At 40.5% G+C, this 20,527-nt stretch overlaps 1 protein-coding gene across 1 annotated transcript in view; it reads right to left on the bottom strand.

Moving 5' to 3' along the window:
* Positions 1-20,527, bottom strand: part of ORC3 (origin recognition complex subunit 3) — a 248,159-nt gene that overhangs the window by 192,152 nt on the left and 35,480 nt on the right. The window contains exons 4-6 of the mRNA XM_082252390.1: positions 16,417-16,561; positions 10,112-10,216; positions 9,608-9,762 (exon numbers count right to left, since the gene is read on the bottom strand). Of these exons, the coding sequence (XP_082108516.1) occupies positions 9,608-9,762; positions 10,112-10,216; positions 16,417-16,561 (405 nt within the window). The remainder of the gene's footprint in view (positions 1-9,607; positions 9,763-10,111; positions 10,217-16,416; positions 16,562-20,527) is intronic.

The following is a 20,527-nucleotide window of genomic DNA, read 5'->3' as shown; positions in this document are numbered from 1 at the left end:
TCCCAAGAATTCAGACATAGTGGCAGAAAAATCTGCTTTTACTTCAATTGATTTTTATTTGGTTTTCACAGAAAAGAAACAATCACATGAAAAACACAATAGATTAACGCAAGATGATAGTAATAGAAAAGGGAGAAGAGAAAAAGAAGAAAGAGAAAGAAAAAAGAGAAACTATTGATGTAGTATGTTGATCACAATACATTATGGCATTATATATAGCAAGAACAGGAGACAAGGAAGTCCAATACTGTACACATTCAGGACCCAGAGACTACCTAGGGGGTGTATAGGAAATACATAGGAGATACCCCAAAAGGAGAAAGAAAACAAAAACAAAAAATGCCAAGACAGGTACCGAAGGAAGCACCATCATACTCTGGGTCTCACCATCCACCCGCCTCAATTCTACCGTTAGACACTGTGAAAGTAGGGGCTTTGTTGCCAGAGAAGCCAAGCTGTATGGAATTTCTTACCACGACACACTGAATAAGCATATGCCTTTTCCAAAGAATAGTGCTGGTTAACTAAACCCATTACCTCTATATGCGAAGGGGCTATAGGTTGTTTCCAACATCTAGCAATTACCGTTTTAGCTGCTATCAGTATATGTATAAATACTGTTCTGATATCAAATGGTATATTTTCAATACCCAAAAATAGTAGCGCTATTGCGGGTTCAGGTTTAATCAGTATGCCCGAAACTTCAGAAAGTACTTCAAAAATTTTCCTCCAAAAACTAACAAGACCTTTACAGGACCAGAATATATGAAAAATTGTGCCAGTTTGGTCAAACTTGCGCCAGCACAATGGATCATATTTAGGGTATATTAGGGACAGGCGGTAGGGGGACAGGTACCATCTAGTGACTATTTTTTGAAATTGTTCCCAATGTGTTACACATTGTGTTGCTCTATAAGACGTTCGTATCGCCCATCTCCATTGCTCATTGGAGAAGGACATACCGAGGTCTCTTTCCCATTTCTTCATGTACGATGATTTAAAGAATGTGAGTTTCTGCTGTAGTTGATTATAAAACACCGATTTCCCTTTAAGCTTAGAGTTTGGGTCTGTAAGATATTTCCAAAGTAGTTGAGGAATTTCAAGTTTAGGGAGTGGGTGTTTAGATATAAAGCTCACTATACTAATGTAAGCAAAAACCGTCTGGGGGGTGAGTGAAAATTCTTGTTGAAGGGCTGCAAAGGACTTAATAGTATTATTTTGGTATAATTGTGTCACTGTGTCGATACCTGCTACCACCAATTTATTAATGTGAACATTAGGGAGCAAGATACACATTGTCGATAGGGGTATGGGAACTGATATATTATTTGGCTGTGATTGTAACTGTAATTGAGCAATTAGATGGCGCCAGGACTGTAGAGAAGCTCTTATTGTTAACGGAAGGGTCTGGATTGTTATAGGTTTCCACATATCTGCCAGAAGTAATGTGTATAGATCCTGTGTGTTAGATAGTGCAGCTTCAATTGGAAGCCACGGAAGAGATATTTTATGGGTTCTATGGGTAAACCAATACTGTAAAGGAGCCAAGCGAGATGCATGATAATAGTCCTCAAGGCTTGGTAGTCCCAACCCACCAACTGATTTGTGTCGTATCATATGTAGATATGCACACCTTGCACGTTTCCCCTGCCAAACGAAGGTGCGCAGGAGTTTGTTGAGCGAATTAATATAGTGTTTAGGAATATGAGTCGGAAGGGCGCGAAAAATATACACTATCTTAGGGAGGCACGTCATTTTAAATGCAGCTATTCTTCCTGCCCATGATAGTTCCGTCTTCTTTAACTTATTAGTATCATTGGAAATAGAAGTTATCAGTGATCGCAGGTTAAGTGTCTGTAGCCCTGAAGTTGGAAATGTCAAGGTTATACCCAAGTATTGCAAAGCTTGGGGGGTCCATGTATAAGGTAAGTTTTGCTTAAGATGGCTAAGTGCGTGGCCCTGTATGCCCATATTTAGGATGACTGATTTATCGAAATTAACCTTATAGTAGGAAATATTACTAAATGTCTGTAAAGTATCATGGACAGCAGGTAAGGACACGATGGGGTTCGTCAAGCTCAGAATTATGTCATCCGCAAAGAGCGTGATGGTATGTTGTAGGTGCTGAAATTTAAAGCCAAAGATCCTAGGATTTTGTCTTAACGTTTCCGCCAAGGGCTCGATCAGTAAATTAAATATCAAAGGGGAAAGCGGGCACCCCTGGCGCGTGCCATTTAATATTGGAAAAGTTTTGGATAGGGTGCCCGCAGAGAGCACTCGAGCAGTTGGAGATGTATATAAGCTCATAATAGCCGAAAAAATCGGTCCAATAAAACCAAACTTTCCCAATACTGCCCTCATGTACCCCCAATGGACACGATCAAACGCCTTCTCTGCGTCTATTGATAAGAGCAGAGAAGGCGTTTTAGTGCGCTCTGCCTGATGGAGCAGGTTAATAACTCGCCTTGTAGCGTCAGGGGCCTGTCTCCCCTTGACGAACCCCATCTGGTCCTCCTTTATCAAAGTAGGTAGAATTAATGCAATCCTATTGGCTATAAGTTTAGCGTATAACTTAATATCACTGTTCAAAAGAGATATCGGCCTATAGCCGGCAGGATCAGAAGGAGATTTACCAACTTTAGGGATTGTGATTATATTAGCTTGTAACATTTCAGTGGGTAATGTACCCATCTTGACAGTTTTTGTGAAAAGGTTCAACAAGTGGGGTGCTAGTTGATCTTGCAAGGACCTGAAATATTCATTTGTGAATCCATCAGGACCTGGAGACTTATTTAGGGGCATAGTTGCAAGTGTATCAGTCACTTCTTTGATAGTGAATGGTCTATTCAGTCTATTCAGTTGTGCTAATTTGTCGGTCGGCAAGGTCGGAAGATGGAGGTTATGTAAAAAATCGCAGATGGATGCGTCCGTCGGTTGAGGGGTATCTTTGTCTTTCTTAAGACTATATAGGGTGCTGTAGTAATCAGCGAACGCATCCGCTATCTCTTGTGGATGTAAGTGTTTGTTGCCCGTATGTGGATGTACAATACCTTCGATTCTAGTTTTAACTCTCTTTGTCTTAATCCTAGATGACAAATATTTGCCTGCTTTATTATTTGCAGAGTAATACTGCATGTGAAGGTGTGCTAGCATGTTTTCATGACGTTCCAACAAAAGTCTTCGAAGGTCAGCACGGAGAGACCTCAGTCTTGAAGCATGAGATACTGAAGGGGTCTTTTTCTTCGTAAACTGTGGGTAAAAATTAACAAACTTAAATCAGGAAGATTAATTGTCTGTGGAGATTTTAACATGGTGGCAAACCACGGTATGGATGCTTCATCCAAGGGAAGATCCTCGGCTCCTTCCTTGGCTACATTCATCCATGCTGAGGGGCTCCACGATGTGTGGCGTTACCAGCACGCAGAGGAGAGGGATTATTCATACTTTTCTGTGAGCCATAATTCCTACAGTAGAATTGACATGTTTCTAGTTGACATACAAACACTATCATATGTCACTCATACATCTATCTCTCCGATAACATGGTCAGACCATGCACCAATTCACATGTCATTGTCCCACCGCCCTGTCTCTCCAACTACACTTATATGGCGATGTAACAACTCCATTTTATCAGATCCTGAATCTCTCAAATCCTTGAAAGCCCAGGTGGAGGAATTTTTTTCTATCAACAATACACCGGATATAGATCCGGCATTGTTGTGGATTACACATAAGGCTTTTGCGAGAGGACTCCTCATTCAGCTAGGGGCTAAGCTGAGGAGGAGGTTCAATCGCAAAATGGAAGATCTTATTCGCGATGTCCAAATTTTGGACACTGCGAATGAAAAATCTGCTTTTAGTCAGACATGCCAAGTGTTATGAACCCAAGGATACTATATCAGAGGAAGAGAGCAGCATCATAACAGAACATTGCCCCGGGACAAGGGAAGAGCTATCACCCTGAGTAGTGACCTGTGTTTCCTGTGGGCCATCAGAAGTGCCATGATATTTGCCCCTGCGCCCTTATGCCTGTGATCCACAATTGCTGAAGTGAGGCGATCCCCTTTGGTGTATTCATGAAATAGATGTGAAAGGTATAGGTCTTGCATGTCTTGAATCAAGAAGGCACTATAACCCGGCTACTGATTGTGTTCCTTGGCTATGTCTTTGTAGATAAAGGTGGCAAAAAATACAGTAAATGTGGTAGTCAGAAGTGCATAAGCTGGAAGACCAGCTGCAATGACGTCACAGTCCAAAAATTATGTCAGGATGGAAAAGACAGCCAATTTAAAATTGTAATAAAATTATTTATACTGTCAAAAACATTAGAAACAAGTACAAAAGGGATTAAAGTAAATAACTCCTCATTCCTGCTCCTATGTATCCATTTGTTTGCTAACCAGTGCAGTTTTGGTTTGGCTAAGAATGGGTCTATATCACAAGGAAACCCCATCATGGTGGCCATACACTCGAAGAGGTCTGGGAATCATAGGATGGACTATGGCACTGGACATGTATAACACCCTGTGAATAACTAGTTGCAACTGCCCGCCAAGGTGAGCACCCAAGGCCATGGGATCCAGTGCCAGAAGCAAATATTACAGGCTGGTCCCACACACAATGGGGTCTGGGTATGGTGTGCAAGGTAGACACCAATGGTTATAAATCTGGTAGCTGCTAGGTAGCCAAAGGCAATAAACTGGCAGATCTGGATAAAAGTGTCTGAGGAAAAAAGCAATGGCAAAAAAAACAAAAAGTAAAAAAAAAAAATATCTCCAGAGGAGAAAAGATCCATCACCTAAGGACACTAGCACAAAAAAGTCACAGTGTGCGGGGTTGTATAAGTGTGCCCCCAGCAGAGGCCCCAGAAAAATGTTTGCAAGTGTCCAATCACCTGAAGGTAGCCTGCATAAAACCAATGGTCTATGAATAAAGGTCTTTAATCCTGTGAACTGCCCCTCCAAATGTAATGGAGATGTAATGAGGGGATAGGGAGGGGTGGGAATACTGGAAATGTGTATATAGTGTATAGCCAGAAAGTGACAGACCTATTTAGCACCTGCAGGTTTATAGGTCATGGATCTGCATTTAACCAACACATTAATGATAAATGAGGATCACCCCACCCCCCTTCTGCCAGCAGGTGTAAACATAACCCCCCAGCCCTCAGTGACTAAAACATTTTAGAAAACAGTTCTGTGCTAGTACCAACTAGCTTACAGTGTTGGCACTGCTACTTTTAGAGCCGGTTCACACTGATGCGGCTGTGGCGATCGCATGTAATGTCGGAGTGCGCACTGCTCCTTCATTACATGCGATTGGCTGTGCGGTGCGAGTTTAGCCATACACTTTGTATGGCTAAATTTGCACCGCACCCACAGCAAAGACGCACAGGACCCTTTTTGGCAGCCGCATCAGGATCGGATCGCACAGCAGTTCACACTTAAGATTACATTGACACCCCCAGCGTATCGCATATGGCAGTGTGAACTGCCGGGGGTGCGTTTGCGATGCGGGAACAGGCTGCGGATTCGCAGCCTTCCCGCGTCGCATAAGTGTGAACCAGGGCTTAGTCTACACAGCTTCCTGTGGAGTACTAATTAAACACAACTGAACAATAAAGTTTGGGTATTTATACCAGCATTATTTACATAAATATTTATTGCTTTCTAAATGAAAACATAACAACAAAAGCTTTGTATATATTATATACACTCACCATGCAAACTTTATTAGGTACACCTTGCTAGTACCAGGTTGGTTGGATCCCCCTTTTTTTTTTTTTTTTTTTTTTTTTGAAACAGTGTTTGGTGCCTCAAGCCAAAAAATGGGTGGGACTTTAGGGGCTCAATCAATTAATATAGTAAATAAAATAAAAGGTTTATTGAAAACAAAATTTATAGATGATACATATGATACATTCAATATGTGAATGGGTTATAGACCCAAATGTGGAGGTGAATATAGATAGAAAGAAGTGACAAAGTGAATGGTGACAATGATATATTTTCCTCACGCTGACACGCTAACCCGGAAGTCGGGTCCGCGATGTGACACTCCGATGCGCCAGTGCGCATGCGTGAGCGGGCATAAAATAGCCGGGGATTTGCAACAGGGCGCCACTTCCCTCCAGCAGAGGGAACGTGACGGACGCCCAGGAATCGCTCCAACTGGATGCCTACCCCTATACCTGTTCCACCAATAGTAAGTTTACCATCCCACAATGCTATACTCATGCATTGTCGGATGAACTTTTTTCAAGTGCCAAACAAATGTCTTTTGATATTAGGCTCATTTGCCAATTATTCACCACCAGGGCAAAAAATCGGAACAAAGACCGGGACTACCCCCTACTGGTGTACACCTGTAATATCACAACTGTAAGTAACACATTTGCAGTTTTTAAACAAATGGATTATTAAAGAGATTATTCCAGACTTACCAAGTTGTGCCGATATAATGAGAACCTTCATTTTATAAATATTCCAGGGAAACCACAAGAAGGGATTCCTTTTTTCCCCCACAAGTTAAAGAAAGCACTCATACATTGATGTAAGTCTGTGCAACACTATTTTTGATACTCCTTTTTCTATCCAAACCATTTCCAACATATTATTTCATATATTTCAGAGTCAGCCTTTCCTCTCAAATCCTGTGTGATATACTTGGGAGAACAGACGCAAGGGTCCGGGAACCGACATATACGTCACAAGTATGTGCAAACCTACTTTTCCATGTAATAATGGAATAATGACCATTTTTTACATGTTACATTTTTTCTAACATTTATTCACCATATATTTTTCAGACATGGTGGACAATTCTTTCCTTGAAAAGGGCAGCATATTTTAAATGCCGAAACGCGTTGGAAACCTTAAATATTCTTTCTCTTAACAGTTCCAAATACCTCACGCATGAGCTAGAACAAGATAGAGGAAAATATATCATTGTCACCATTCACTTTGTCACTTCTTTCTATCTATATTCACCTCCACATTTGGGTCTATAACCCATTCACATATCGAATGTATCATATGTATCATCTATAAATTTTGTTTTCAATAAACCTTTTATTTTATTTACTATATTAATTGATTGAGCCCGTAAAGTCCCACCCATTTTTTGGCTTGAGGCACCAAACACTGTTTCAAGAATTTACCTTGGGATGTTGGCTACACCTACTACAACAGGCCTATTGGGATCACCACACAATTTACTGGTTGGATCCCCTTTTACCTTCAGAAATGCCTTAATTACTCATGGCAAAGATTCAACAAGGTCTTGGTAACATTCCTCAGAGATTTTGGTCCATATTGACATGATAGCATCACACAGTTGCTCCAGATTTGTTGTCTGCACATCCATGATGCAAATTTCCCATCCATCACATCCCAAAGGTGCTCTATTGGATTGAGATCTGGCGACTGTGGAGGCCATTGCAGTACAGAGAACTCAATTGTCATGTTCAAGAAACCAGTGGTGAGATGATTTACGTTTTGTGACATGGTGCATTATCCTGCTGGAAATAGCCATCAGAAGATGGGTACACTGTGGTCATAAAAGGATGGACATGGTCAGCAACAATACTCAGGTAGGCTGTGGCGTTTAAGCGATACTCAATTAGTACTAAGGTGCCTAAACAAGAAAATATTCCCCACACCATTATATCACCACTATCAGCCCAAACCGTTGATACAAGGTAGGATGGATTCAAGCTTTCCTGTTGTTTACGCCAAATTCTGACCCTACCATCTGAATGTCACAGCTGAAATCGAGACTTATCAGACCGGGTAACAATTTTTTATTGTCTAATTTTGGTAAGCCTGTGCGAACTGTAGCCTCAGTTTTCTGATCTTAGATGACAGGAGTGGCACCCAGTGTGGTCTTCTGCTGCTGTAGCCCATCTGCTTCACGTTTCGATGTGTTGTGCATTCAGAGATGGTATTCTGCATACCGTGGTTGTAAATTAATATTAAAAAAGAATAGCGCGCAAATGCAAAAGAAATTACTACCAAATCTGAAGAGAGTCCATAAATAAAAATGGGGGTTTGGTCCCACCATATGGCCATATCGTGCTCAAGCCCACTACTGAGGTTGTAACACCTCCGTGGTTGTAACAAGTGGGTATTTGAGTTACTTTTGCCTTTCTATCATCTTGAACCAGTCTGCCCATTCTCCTCTGACATCAAGAAGACATTTTCGTCCTCACAACTGCCGCTCACTGGATATTTTCTCTTTTTCGGACCATTCTCTGTAAACCCTAGAGATGGTTAATGCGTGAAAATCAGCAGTTTTGTAAATATTTAGACCAGCCTGTTAGGAACCAACAACCATGGCAACCATGGTTCAAAGTAGTGATCGACCGATATCGTTTTTTTGTTGCCGATACCAATATTTTGGCCATTGAAAATCGGTATCGGCCGATATTTTTTTTTTTTTTTAATCACTTGACAGGTACTGTTGTGGAGGGATCTGGGAGTCTAAAAGATCCCAAACCCCTCCTCTGAATTTAAAGCATTCAAAACGACAAGTTTAGCTGTTTTGAATGCTGTCATTTTTTTTCATCTGGCGCTGAGTACCCGGAAGTAATATCATGACATCACTTCCGGGATTTTACATGGAGACTCGATCAGAGCCAAATGCGGCTTTCATCAGGTCTTCAGCGGCCGTGCAGGCTGGTTGCCCGGGTCTCCTGGTGGAACGGGAGACCCGGGCGAGCCACGGAAGCGGGGGGGGGGGTTGACGGGACGTCCCCTCCCGCTCCTTGTAATGACAGCCGGGCTGCTTATTGTCATTACAAGACAGCCGACCGTTGGCTATGTACGCCGGTACCGGGGTGATGCCTCTAGCTGCAGGCATCACTCTGGTACAAGCACTTTCCCGAAATATCGTCACCTTGGTCTATCGGGGAAAGTGCTTATCGGCTTTGCCGATAATCGGCCGATCCCTAGTTCAAAGTCATTTAAATCCCCTTTCTTCCTCATTCTGATGCTTGGTTTGAACTTAAGCAAGTCGTCTTTCACCACATCCAGATGCCCAAATGCATTGGGTTGCTGCCATGTAATTGACTGATTTGCAATTTGTGTTACCAAGCAATTGATCAGGTGTACCTAATACAGTGGCGGTGAGTATATTTACCTTGAATTCCTCTTTAATGTCACAAAGCAACAGAAAATTATTAAAGCAAAAATAATACAGAATAGGAAACAAAAGAAAAGGAGAAGGAATGTTGTAATTCTCTAATACATATTATCAAGGTAACATCCAGTTTAAACTTCACATTAAATTGGGGCTAGAAAAACAATATATTTAGAGCAGCTGTCCTCTGTATTGTTCGTAATTCTCTTTTCTGACATTGCAAATGAGCAGAGGAGCAAGAAAGTGTCTTTTTAAAAACTGAAATGAATTAAATAAAAATAAATAAAATAGAAATAAAATGAAAATAACAGCAACAAGACCTTCTGCTTAGTGATTATGGTGCATCTTCACAGCTGGGTGAAATTAGCCTAATGTGACTTATAGGATTGAAGTCATGATCAATATTACTGTAGACTGTGTCTCACCGTTACTCAATTTTATTAAACAGGAAGAAAAAGACAGTTACCTTTGTGGCTTTTTGATACCAGCCACACAGAGAGACCATAGAGCAATTCATTTTCCTCTGTGAAACTGTTGCATGGTCTTCGTCTTCATCGAGGTCCAAGTCTGCACTGCATCCCATGAGCTGTGAGAGCAGTTTCTGAAGCAGCTGCTTGATTCCTAAGGGGAAATTCTAGATTAAGGCGTATTTCAATAAAGTGATGCAAGTACAAGATTATTTTAAATAAAAAATACCCCCTGTAGTTTGGCATCTATGGCTTTATATATATATATATATATATATATATATATATATATATATATATATATATATATATAAAGAGAGAGAGAGAGAGAGATAGGACTGCCACAACATTTAAAATGCTATTTATTGTGTTTTATATACTCCAAGATTAAATTCTATTGTTTAAACATATTGTACTGGTAACATCAAAATGTATTTTTTACTCAAATACATTTTTGGGAATGTTAAACTATCTCAATCACACAAAGATCAATCAAAATGTACCTGGACATTCCTTGGCTTGCAGTAAGACCACAAATGGTGTAACCTGATAATTAAGAATCTCAGAGAGGCTTTCAAAAGTAAGCTCATGGTCGGTGACATTGACACCTTGGAAAGAAAAAGATTACACCAAGTAACTACATTTGCCTAAGAACAATATATTTTTCCCTCACAATATGCAGTTTTTGTACATTGGAATTACATTTAAACACACACACACACACTTCACAGTAGGAAGTTTATTGTGTAACACAAATGGTAAATACTTCAGTATTAGGCCAGACATAGATGGTCTGAATCTTGGCCGGTTTAGCAGAGAGCGGCCGAGATTCAAACCATCTATGGGCAGGCGGATTGTACCCAAGTCAAATGATTGAATTGGGTACCACCAGCATGTTGGATTTTGACATGTGTTCACTCACAGGGAAAGCTCCCTTCGCTGGAAGAACACACTGCTTTTAGCAGGAGGGATTCCCACATTAACCCTGACTGTGTTAATGGGGGAAATCAAGCAATTTTTTTTCCTGCAACTCGTGATTTCAGGAAAGAAAAAATCGCATCATCTATGGCCTGCCTTAGGTACCATCCCCATATGTCCTTTGTTCTGAACTAAAACTTTAAAATTGTATATCACATAGAAATCCTATTGGTTGCTATATGGCTAGTTTACATACAAGTGCTGCAGTTTGTAAAAAATAAATGAAAAAAAAAACCTTTATGCACATCAAGCGGGTCAACACAAATAAATAGAAAAGGCATACATCATGCAATTTTTCTACATTTCTACATCATCTGTGTAATTAAAATGTATGGAATGAAAAGAAAACATGCATGTTTAAAAAGCACAAATAAAATGTATCGTTTTCAGCATACAGTATGCATTAATGATCGACCGATATCGGTTTTTCGTGGCCGATACCGATATTTTGGCCATTGCATATCAGTATGGGCCGATATTTTGAACATTTAAAGTTTTCCAAAATAAACACAATTTTTGACACAAATCTGTTGTTACTTAACATGTTAATGTTTCTTTATTAACATTTTTAACATTAAGGGCTCATTCTTCACACCTTAACTGCATGAAAATAGATAGGAAAACCGTAGTTGCAGAGACATCAGTTTCACATCATCTGATTGTGAATGATGCTTAACCACTTGCCGACCGCTCACATTGAGCGTACTGCGGCAAAGTGGTTCGTTATCGTCCAGCGACGTAGGTCTACGTCGCTGGACTCCTCTCCTTGTGGGCGGCGCGCGGGCCGCCGGAGGCTCGCTCCCGCTGTATTCAGTCACAGTGGGAGTCGGGCCAGGGGAGGAGAGGCGGTGATCACCGCCGCTCTTTCCCGATCTTCGGGAATCGAGTGTGGAAACCCGCCCGCTTGTGTAAACAAAGCGGGCGGATCTCCTAAGTGACAGGCAGTGACAGATTGCAGGATTCAGCATAGCTGAACCTGCGATCTGTGCCTGTGTCACACAGCCCCCCTCCCCCCACACACGTCAGTAAGCACCAGGCATACATTACCCCTTGATCCCCAATAAAAGTTAACCCCTTCCCTGCCAGTGTCATTTTTACAGTAACAGTGCATATTTATAGCACTGATTACTGTAGTAATGTCACTGGTCCCCCCAAAAGTGTAAAAAATGTCAGTCAAGGGTCCGATATGTCCACCGCAATGTCGCAGTACCGCAAAAAAAAAAAAAAAAAACGCAGATCGCCGCCATTACTAGTTTAAAAAAAAAAAACAATAAAAATGACATATATTTCCCGTAGTTAGTAGCTGTGATTACTTTTGCGCAAACCAATCAAAATACGCTTATTGCGATTTTTTTTACCAAAAATATGTAGCAGAAAACAAATTGGGCTAAAATGTTAAAAAATTTTGATTTTTACATTTTTTTTTTGGGGGGGGGGGGGGGAATTTCAAATAAAAAAAATGTGAAAAATATTGTTATTTTTTAAAAATTGGCGCTTTATTTGTTTATAGCGTAAAAAGTAAAAATCACACAGGTGATCAAATACCCCCAAAATAAAGCTCTATTTGTGGGGAAAAAAAGGACAAATTTAATTTGGGTACAGCATCGCACGACTGGGCAATTGTCCGTTAAAATAACACAGTGCCGAATCGCAAAATATGGCCTGGTCAGGAATGGGGTAAAATCTTCCGGTCTTAAAGCGGTTAAAAATACGCTCATTGAGAATTTTTTGTCAAAGACATGTAGCTAAATACATTTTGGCCTAAATATATGACAAAAATTGAATATATTGGATATTTTTTAACTGTCAAAGTAGAAAAATATTGTTATTTTTTTTAAATTGTCGCTTTTTTTTATTAATATCGCAAAAAAATAAAAGCACAGAGGTGATCAAATACCACCAAAAGAAAACTCTGTTTGTGGGAAAAAAAGGACATAAATTTTGTTTGGGTACGGCGTTGTATGACCGCGCAATTGTCAGTTAAAGTTGCACAGTGCCGAATCGCAAAAAGTGGCCTGGATGTGAAGCAGGAAAATCCTCCGGTGGTAAAGTGGTTAAACTGCTGCAGTAGTGCACTCACTAACTGCAATCATTTTAAATCACTACTGCAGCAGTGCAGTCAGTGGCAACAAAACTGCTAGACAAACAGCTAGACAGTGGATTGGAGTCAGTGGACTACCGCTGCAGTAGTGCACTCACTGCAATTATTTTAAATCACTACTGCAGTCAGTGCAAATTAAACTGCTAGAAAAAAATCTAAACAACAAACAGCTAGACAGTGGATTGGAGGAGTCAGTGGACTACTGCTGCAGTAGTGTACTCACTGCAATGATTTTAATTTGCACTGACTGCAGTAGGGATTTAAAATCATTGCAGTGAGTACACTACTGCAGCAGTAGTCCACTGACACCTCAAATCCACTGTCTAGCTGTTTGTTGTTTAGCTTTTTTTTCTAGCAAACAGCTAGACAGTGTATTGGAGGAGTCAGTGGACTACTGCTGCAGTAGTGCACTCACTGCAATGATTGTAAATCACTAACTGCAGTCAGTGCAAAACTGCTAGAAAAAAGCTGCAGTCAGTGCAAAACTGCTAGAAAAAAAGATAGACAAAAGCTAGACAGTGGAATGGATTGGAGTGGAGTGGATACTAGTACTATACTACTACACTTTCAATACTCCAGTTAAGTAGAACAATATTATAGTGCAGAAAGCCAAACATTTCAGCATGTTCACCAGTTAAAGGGCTCCTGTGTTTTTCATAAATTGCTGCCACTTCACTAAAAACACACTCACTTGGTACCGAGGAAGGAGAAGCAGAAAAGGTATCTGCTAGCATGAGAAGCAAGTCTTTTGTAGCGTGCCTCATTTTCTTTCCACCACTGAAGAGGATCACCACTTTTTCTGTCAATTACTGGTTCCTTCAAATAGAGATGAAGTTCATCATCCAGGCTCATTATTGCAGATTCAGAAGAATCCTCCGCATGGGGCCCCAATAAAACACTGAACATGGCATCTATTCGACCACGATGAAGTTTCTCTTCTGTCCGTTGTCTTTTTGAAGCATCCTGCTCTTCCACATTAGAAACCTACTCTTCTTTTCGACAGGAACCTCCTGCACCTCCTGTTGAATCTCTTCGGTCAGCCATTGTTTTGCCTTGGTCAATACAACATCAGAAGAGAAAGGATGGTTCTTGTATTGAGGATCCAAAAGACAAGCAAGCACAACATTTTTATTCTCTTCATGCTTCTCAAAACGTTTGGCGAGGCTGTCCCTCATGGCCTGCCTACATGTTTTAGTGCCACGTGTGTTGGGTCCTTCATTCTCTTCAAGAAGCATCTTCTGCACGCTCACACATGGGATGACAGATGACACAGATGAGTTGTAATGACTCACCTTTAGTGTCACTTCCTCTATGGGGAGGAGGGTCTCAATGACATTGGCTACAATGTCCCACGGATCAGCAGGACAAGAATATCCTCCATATTCACCTGAATATATGGTAAGAGCTCGCTTCTGCTCCAGCAATCTTTGCAGCATGTGAAGTGTTGAGTTCCATCATGTTGGAACAGCGTTAATCAAGTTGTTTTTGAGTAGGCCAAGGTCTTCCTGAATGCACCTCAGTAGCTGCTTGGCAAGGATTGAATGGTGGAAATGGCCTGCGCACCTCTTCAGCATGCTAATTATGTCAAACAAAGCTCTCTGGTTTGACAGACCATCATTTACCACAAGTTGGAGGGTGTGTGCTTTCAGCACAGCCTTTACTTTTTCAACAAACTTTTGGTGAATTTTTTCAGGATTTTGTTTTGATAATACTTGTCACTCTTCAGTGTGGACCTTGGCTCAATTATTGTTGAGCCAAGGTACACAATTGTAAATGGCTGGTTATGAGTGAGCTTCATCTCTGTCATTACTCTGTTCAGCAGTTGGGATCTTCCATTCGATTTTAGCCACCTGTTTTTTTTTTCTGAAACATATCTGTTATTGTTGCCTGGGATAGTGATGTTTCACCTTTTGATTAATTTTGTTTTTTCTGTGCTGCATGATATAATTTAACATGATGAACTCTTAGATGGGCCCAAAGATTTGACGTATTTTTGGTTTTCGCAGTTATTGATCCCATGCTTACATTGTTTGTGCACATGTTGCACACAGCTGCTTCTTTTCCTGGAGATGGAGATGAGAAATAGTCCCAGACCACACGTTTAATTTTTCTATCTGCATCCATCTCCATTGAAATTTGAAAGACACTACTCAAATTGAATAAAGGCTTAAAAAAAAAAAAAAAAAACTGGCTGGCTGGCACCCTGTGGTGATGAGTGACTGGCACCCTTTGGGGGTGGCTGACACCCTTTGGTGGGTGGCTGGCTGGCACCCTGTGCAGACGAGGCTGAGAGTGGTGGCCTAAGAAGGCAGAAGCTGTCCCTGTGCGCGGAGGCGCAACATACGCAATGACGTCACGACAATATTGGTAACATTCGGGGCCGATTCCGATACATTGGGGAAAGTGCATATCAGCCCTCGATATATCGGTATGCATTATAGCATGGATAAAAAAAAAAAAAAGAGTGGGAGAAGGATTTTGCTTTGTCTTTTTTGCTAACTTGAGGCAAATCAGTTAAATAGTTAATATACACATATGTGAACTGTATTATCTGCTAAAATTTTGCACACCCTCGTGTTTCATACAGTTTTGCTAGACAGCCCAACCTTGAGAGGAATACCACTTCTTAGTTATAAAATACAGTGGTGTCACCTCCCCAACTGCAGACAATGAAGTAGTAGCTCTGTTCAATGCACTCTCTCCTCCTGTCAGCAAAATGTACATGCAGCAGAGCCTTTGTGGCTACTAATACTGCCCCTCCCTTTCCCAGTCTCAGCGCTGCTGTGTGGCTGATAGAGGCTAATTAATATTTGCTTAAAATACAGGTTTAGTATTTAAGACACAAATCCTTTAGGAAATGTGTTATTTTCAGTTTAGGAGCATGCTCTTTTTCCTTAAACCAATAACATCTTTGTTAAACACAGTGGATTGAGAGTCGGTTCCCACTGGGGCGACACGACTCTGCACGACTTGGGGAGGCGACTTGTCAATCCCGTGCACCACGACTTCTGAGCGACTTGCAGGGACTTCACATAATGGAAGTCTATGCAAGTCGCTCCGAGGTCGCCCCAAAGTAGTACAGGACCCTTTTTCTAAGTCGGAGCGACTTGTGTCGCTCCTATTAGAACGGGTCCTGTACTACTCAATGGACCGCGACCGAGCGCGACTTGTCAGGCTGACAATGGGCTCTGAACCTCATATAGTAAGGAATTGCTTTGAGCTTGCTTAGAAAAAGCAGCATAACAGCATATAATATACTGACAATATTGTTCTATTTCCCATGCCAAAAGCACAGTTTTTATGAAATATAAAATGTAGTATTTACTGTAGCATAGACATGTGGGTGTATTTATTAAGTAGGTGAACAAACTATGGCAAAATCCAAACCCCTTAGCAACCAAAGTAAATGCTATGTTTTTATTAAATAAGGCATATTGTCACAGAATGGAAGGACATTCATTTGGTGAAATGGATAAATAAAAAAAAGGTAGAGAGATAAAAGGAAAAGGCAAAGGCATACAAGATTATGCACTACCTAGAGTACACGTACAACAATAGAAAACATTATGATTTCACAAATACTTCTCAGAAAAATAAGCATGTCTTCAAAACTTTGGTCTATAAATTCATCAAAACCTCAATCCTTTTTTTAAAATGACACAAAACATAAATGTCAAATGAACTCAGTGGAATTATTAATAAGAATAACTTAAGAGAAGAGTAACCTACCTAGTAGAAGAGCAGCAGTAGGGATTTCAGTAGATTTCACTCTACAGCTCCAACCATTTCTTTTATCATGAAAATCTAAGTGCGACTTCTTCAGAAAAGATATTAAGTTGTCAAAAAGTTTTCTGTTGAGTTCTTCTTGCAGTTGCTGGATGAAATGAAATATCAAGTTAATTACCTTTCTAGGCCAGAGATTATGTTTATCCACTATTAGATTCCATACGTTAAAAATAAATGTAACCAATTGAGTTCCAGCACCTTTAATAAAATGCAAACCCCTTTGAGTCACAGGGCTTTTTTCAGGTTTTGAACTTGTATAATAGCTGCTTTGTTCTGCAGTCAACCTAGCTAATCTTGATATTGTTTTTTTTTGGGGGGGACAGATAGTATTTTCTTTTGATGCCATATTTAAAATTATATACTTTTTTTTTTTTTTTTTAAGAAATGCAAGAAACTATTATTTTTTTTTTTAAGGTGATATACTGTAAACAAAATGTAAAAGACGAAGCATTGTTTTTTTTTCGTTTTTTTTTTTGGAATGGTGGTTGCCTATGTACAAGTGGGGAAAAAAAAAAAAAAAGAGTAAATTACATACTGGTCATATGTAACGTAGTCCAAAAGATAGGAAAAGAACAATAGCAGAGTTCCACAAAACCATAAAGTCAGGCCCAAAAAATGTACAAACCTAGATGCCATCCAACATCAGTAAAGAGATATTTTACACATGGAAAAATGTAAGCTGTATACCAAGCAGACCATGACTGACAGAGTTTATTGACAACTGAATGTCTGCCAGTACTGAGGGCAAACATAGCTTTATAAGTGTAATGTAGGCAAACTACTAGTAATCTTAAAGTTTCAGTTATGTCAGGAATATGAGGGGATTTCAAGTGTCTCAAATAGTCAATCTGACAGCCAGTATAATATGAGTTGTAATAGTTCTAAAGACAGGAGGAATGTTATCTATGCCTTTTTTTCCACGTTATAGGGAAAATACATGGTGTAGAAGCAATGGTGTATATATATATATATATATACAGTGGGTACGGAAAGTATTCAGACCCCCTTAAATTTTTCACTCTTTGTTATATTGCAGCCATTTGCTAAAATCATTTAAGTTCATTCTTCTTCCTCATGAATGTACACATAGCACCCCATACTGACAGAAAAACACAGAATTGTTGACATTGTTGCAGATTTATTAAAAAAGAAAAAACTGAAATATCACATGGTTCTAAGTATTCAGACCCTTTGCTCAGTATTTAGTAGAAGCCCCCTTTTGATCTAATACAGCCAGGAGTCTTTTTGGGAAAGATGTAACAAGTCTTTCACACCTGGATTTGGGGATCCTCTGCCATTCCTCCTTGCAGATCCTCTCCAGTTCTGTCAGGTTGGATGGTAAACGTTGGTGGACAGCCATTTTTAGGTCTCTCCAGAGATGCTCAATTGGGTTTAAGTCAGGGCTCTGGCTGGGCCATTCAAGAACAGTCACGGAGTTGTTGTGAAGCCACTCCTTCGTTATTTTAGCTGTGTGCTTAGGGTCATTGTCTTGTTGGAAGGTAAACCTTCGGCCCAGTCTGAGGTCCAGAGCACTCTGGAGAAGGTTTTTGTCCAGGATATCCCTGTACTTGGCCGCATTCATCTTTCCCTCGATTGCAACCAGTCGTCCTGTCCCTGCAGCTGAAAAACACACCCACAGCATGATGCTGCCACCACCATGCTTCACTGTTGGGACTGTATTGGACAGGTGATGAGCAGTGCCTGGTTTTCTCCACACATACCGCTTAGAATTAAGGCCAAAAAGTTCTATTTTGGTCTCATCAGACCAGAGAATCTTATTTCTCACCATCTTGGAGTCCTTCAGGTGTTTTTTAGCAAACTCCATGCGGGCTTTCATGTGTCTTACACTGAGGAGAGGCTTCCGTGGGGCCACTCTGCCATAAAGCCCCGACTGGTGGAGGGCTGCAGTGATGGTTGACTTTCTACAACTTTCTCCTATCTCCTGACTGCATCTCTGGAGCTCAGCCACAGTGATCTTTGGGTTCTTCTTTACCTCTCTCACCAAGGCTCTTCTCCCCCGATAGCTCAGTTTGGCCGGACGGCCAGCTCTAGGAAGCGTTCTGGTCGTCCCAAACGTCTTCCATTTGAGGATTATGGAGGCCACTGTGCTCTTAGGAACCCTAAGTGTAGCAGAAATCTTTTTGTAACCTTGGCCAGATCTGTGCCTTGCCACAATTCTGTCTCTGAGCTCTTCAGGCAGTTCCTTTGACCTCATGATTCTCATTTGCTCTGACATGCATTGTGATCTGGAAGGTCTTATATAGACAGGTGTGTGGCTTTCCTAATCAAGTCCAATCAGTATAATCAAACACAGCTGGACTCAAATGAAGGTGTAGAACCATCTCAAGGATGATCAGAAGAAATGGAAAGCACCTGAGTTAAATATATGAGTGTCAAAGCAAAGGGTCTGAATACTTAGGACCATGTGATATTTCAGTTTTTCTTTTTTAATAAATCTGCAACAATGTCAACAATTCTGTGTTTTTCTGCCAGTATGGGGTGCTATGTGTACATTCATGAGGAAGAAGAATGAACTTAAATGATTTTAGCAAATGGCTGCAATATAACAAAGAGTGAAAAATTTAAGGGGGTCTGAATACTTTCCGTACCCACTGTATATATGTATTTTAAACTGTTTTTTCTTCACACTAGCACATGACAAAAAAGGCCCTAACTTTGAAAAAATATTGAAAGACCAAAAAAATTGCACCATTTTGAACAGAAGACAAACCGTTTGAAGTGTTATGCCTGGTACACATTATAAGTTTAAAGCCTTTACAATAAAACTTAAAATTACCATAAACAAAAAAAAAAAAGAAAAAGGAAGCATGTTGCCCAACACATTAAGGCCTGTTGCACAGTTTTTTACAGATCTGAAATTACATTCTTGCCTATGGGAATTGCACACAGCTGCGTAAAGATCAGAAATACAGAGCATTGAGTGCAGTAATTTACTCGCATGTTTACTCGTTTGGCCCCTTGTACATGGGCGCCATAAGTTTGAATAAGAATATTACAATACTGACAATGAAGAATAATTGTACTCTGCTATATGCTTACACACCTTTACTCCTCTTTTATTTTTCTGGGGACAACCCAAAATTTGTGATTTTCTTTTACTTTCACTTTCAATGATAACGGTAAACAAGTCAAATAGAGAGGGCACAGAAAGCAATAAAAACAGATGTTTTAATCCTTCTCCACACTATCCAAAGCTGTAAAAAAAAAAAAAAGAAAAATTGGATTTTTTTCCTACCGTAAAATCCTTTTCTCTGATGTTCATTGACGGACACAGCTCCAGGAACGCCTTAACTACCTACGGGAGTAGAACACTAAGCAGGAAAAAGCTTTACAACTGCTATAGGCATTCAGTTTTGTTGCAAGCAGTGTCAGAAGAAAAATAACCCAACTTAATAGAGCGGTGGGTGCTGTGTTTGTCAATGAACATCAGAGAAAAGTATTTTACGGTAAGAAGAAAAACTGAATTTTTGTAAAATCTTACCTGTAAAATTCCTTTCTCCGAGTCCTCCGACAGTCGCCGCCACCTCTATGTCATCACTGTTGGGTATTGACTTCCGCTCCGCAGGAGTAGCTAGGCATAAAGACTTAGTCAAAAGAACAAAGGCATTTGCATATACACACCCATGGGGGCTGTCCCATCTGGTCAATACCCCCCTGCAGTGACCACTCCCAACTCAGTTTGGTAGCATAGCAGTAGGTAATAAGAACCCCAAAAGAGGGGTGGGGGCGGTGACTGTCGGAGGACTCAGAGAAAGGAATTTTACAGGTAAGATTTTACAAAAATTCCGTTTTCTCTTACGTCCTCCGACAGTCGCCGCCACCTCTAAGTCATCACTGTTGGGATGTCCCAAAGCAGTATAGACATGAGGGGTGGGAGACGCAACCGTAGAAAAGGCAACGCAGTACCCACATCAGAGAAAGGAACCTTACATGCACAGTAAGAGAACCTCTGGGCAACAGAAAAACAATGCTCAACAGGAGCAACAGCTCAGGAAAGCAAATACCAACAGCCAGGGACCCAGAAAACAAGGGT

Source organism: Pelophylax lessonae (genome assembly GCF_965119305.1).
Source record: "Pelophylax lessonae genome assembly, chromosome: 3".
NCBI classification, from domain to species: domain Eukaryota; kingdom Metazoa; phylum Chordata; class Amphibia; order Anura; family Ranidae; genus Pelophylax; species Pelophylax lessonae.
Note: the sequence above shows the minus strand (reverse complement) of the source record. Positions and strands in the feature narration are given on the sequence as shown.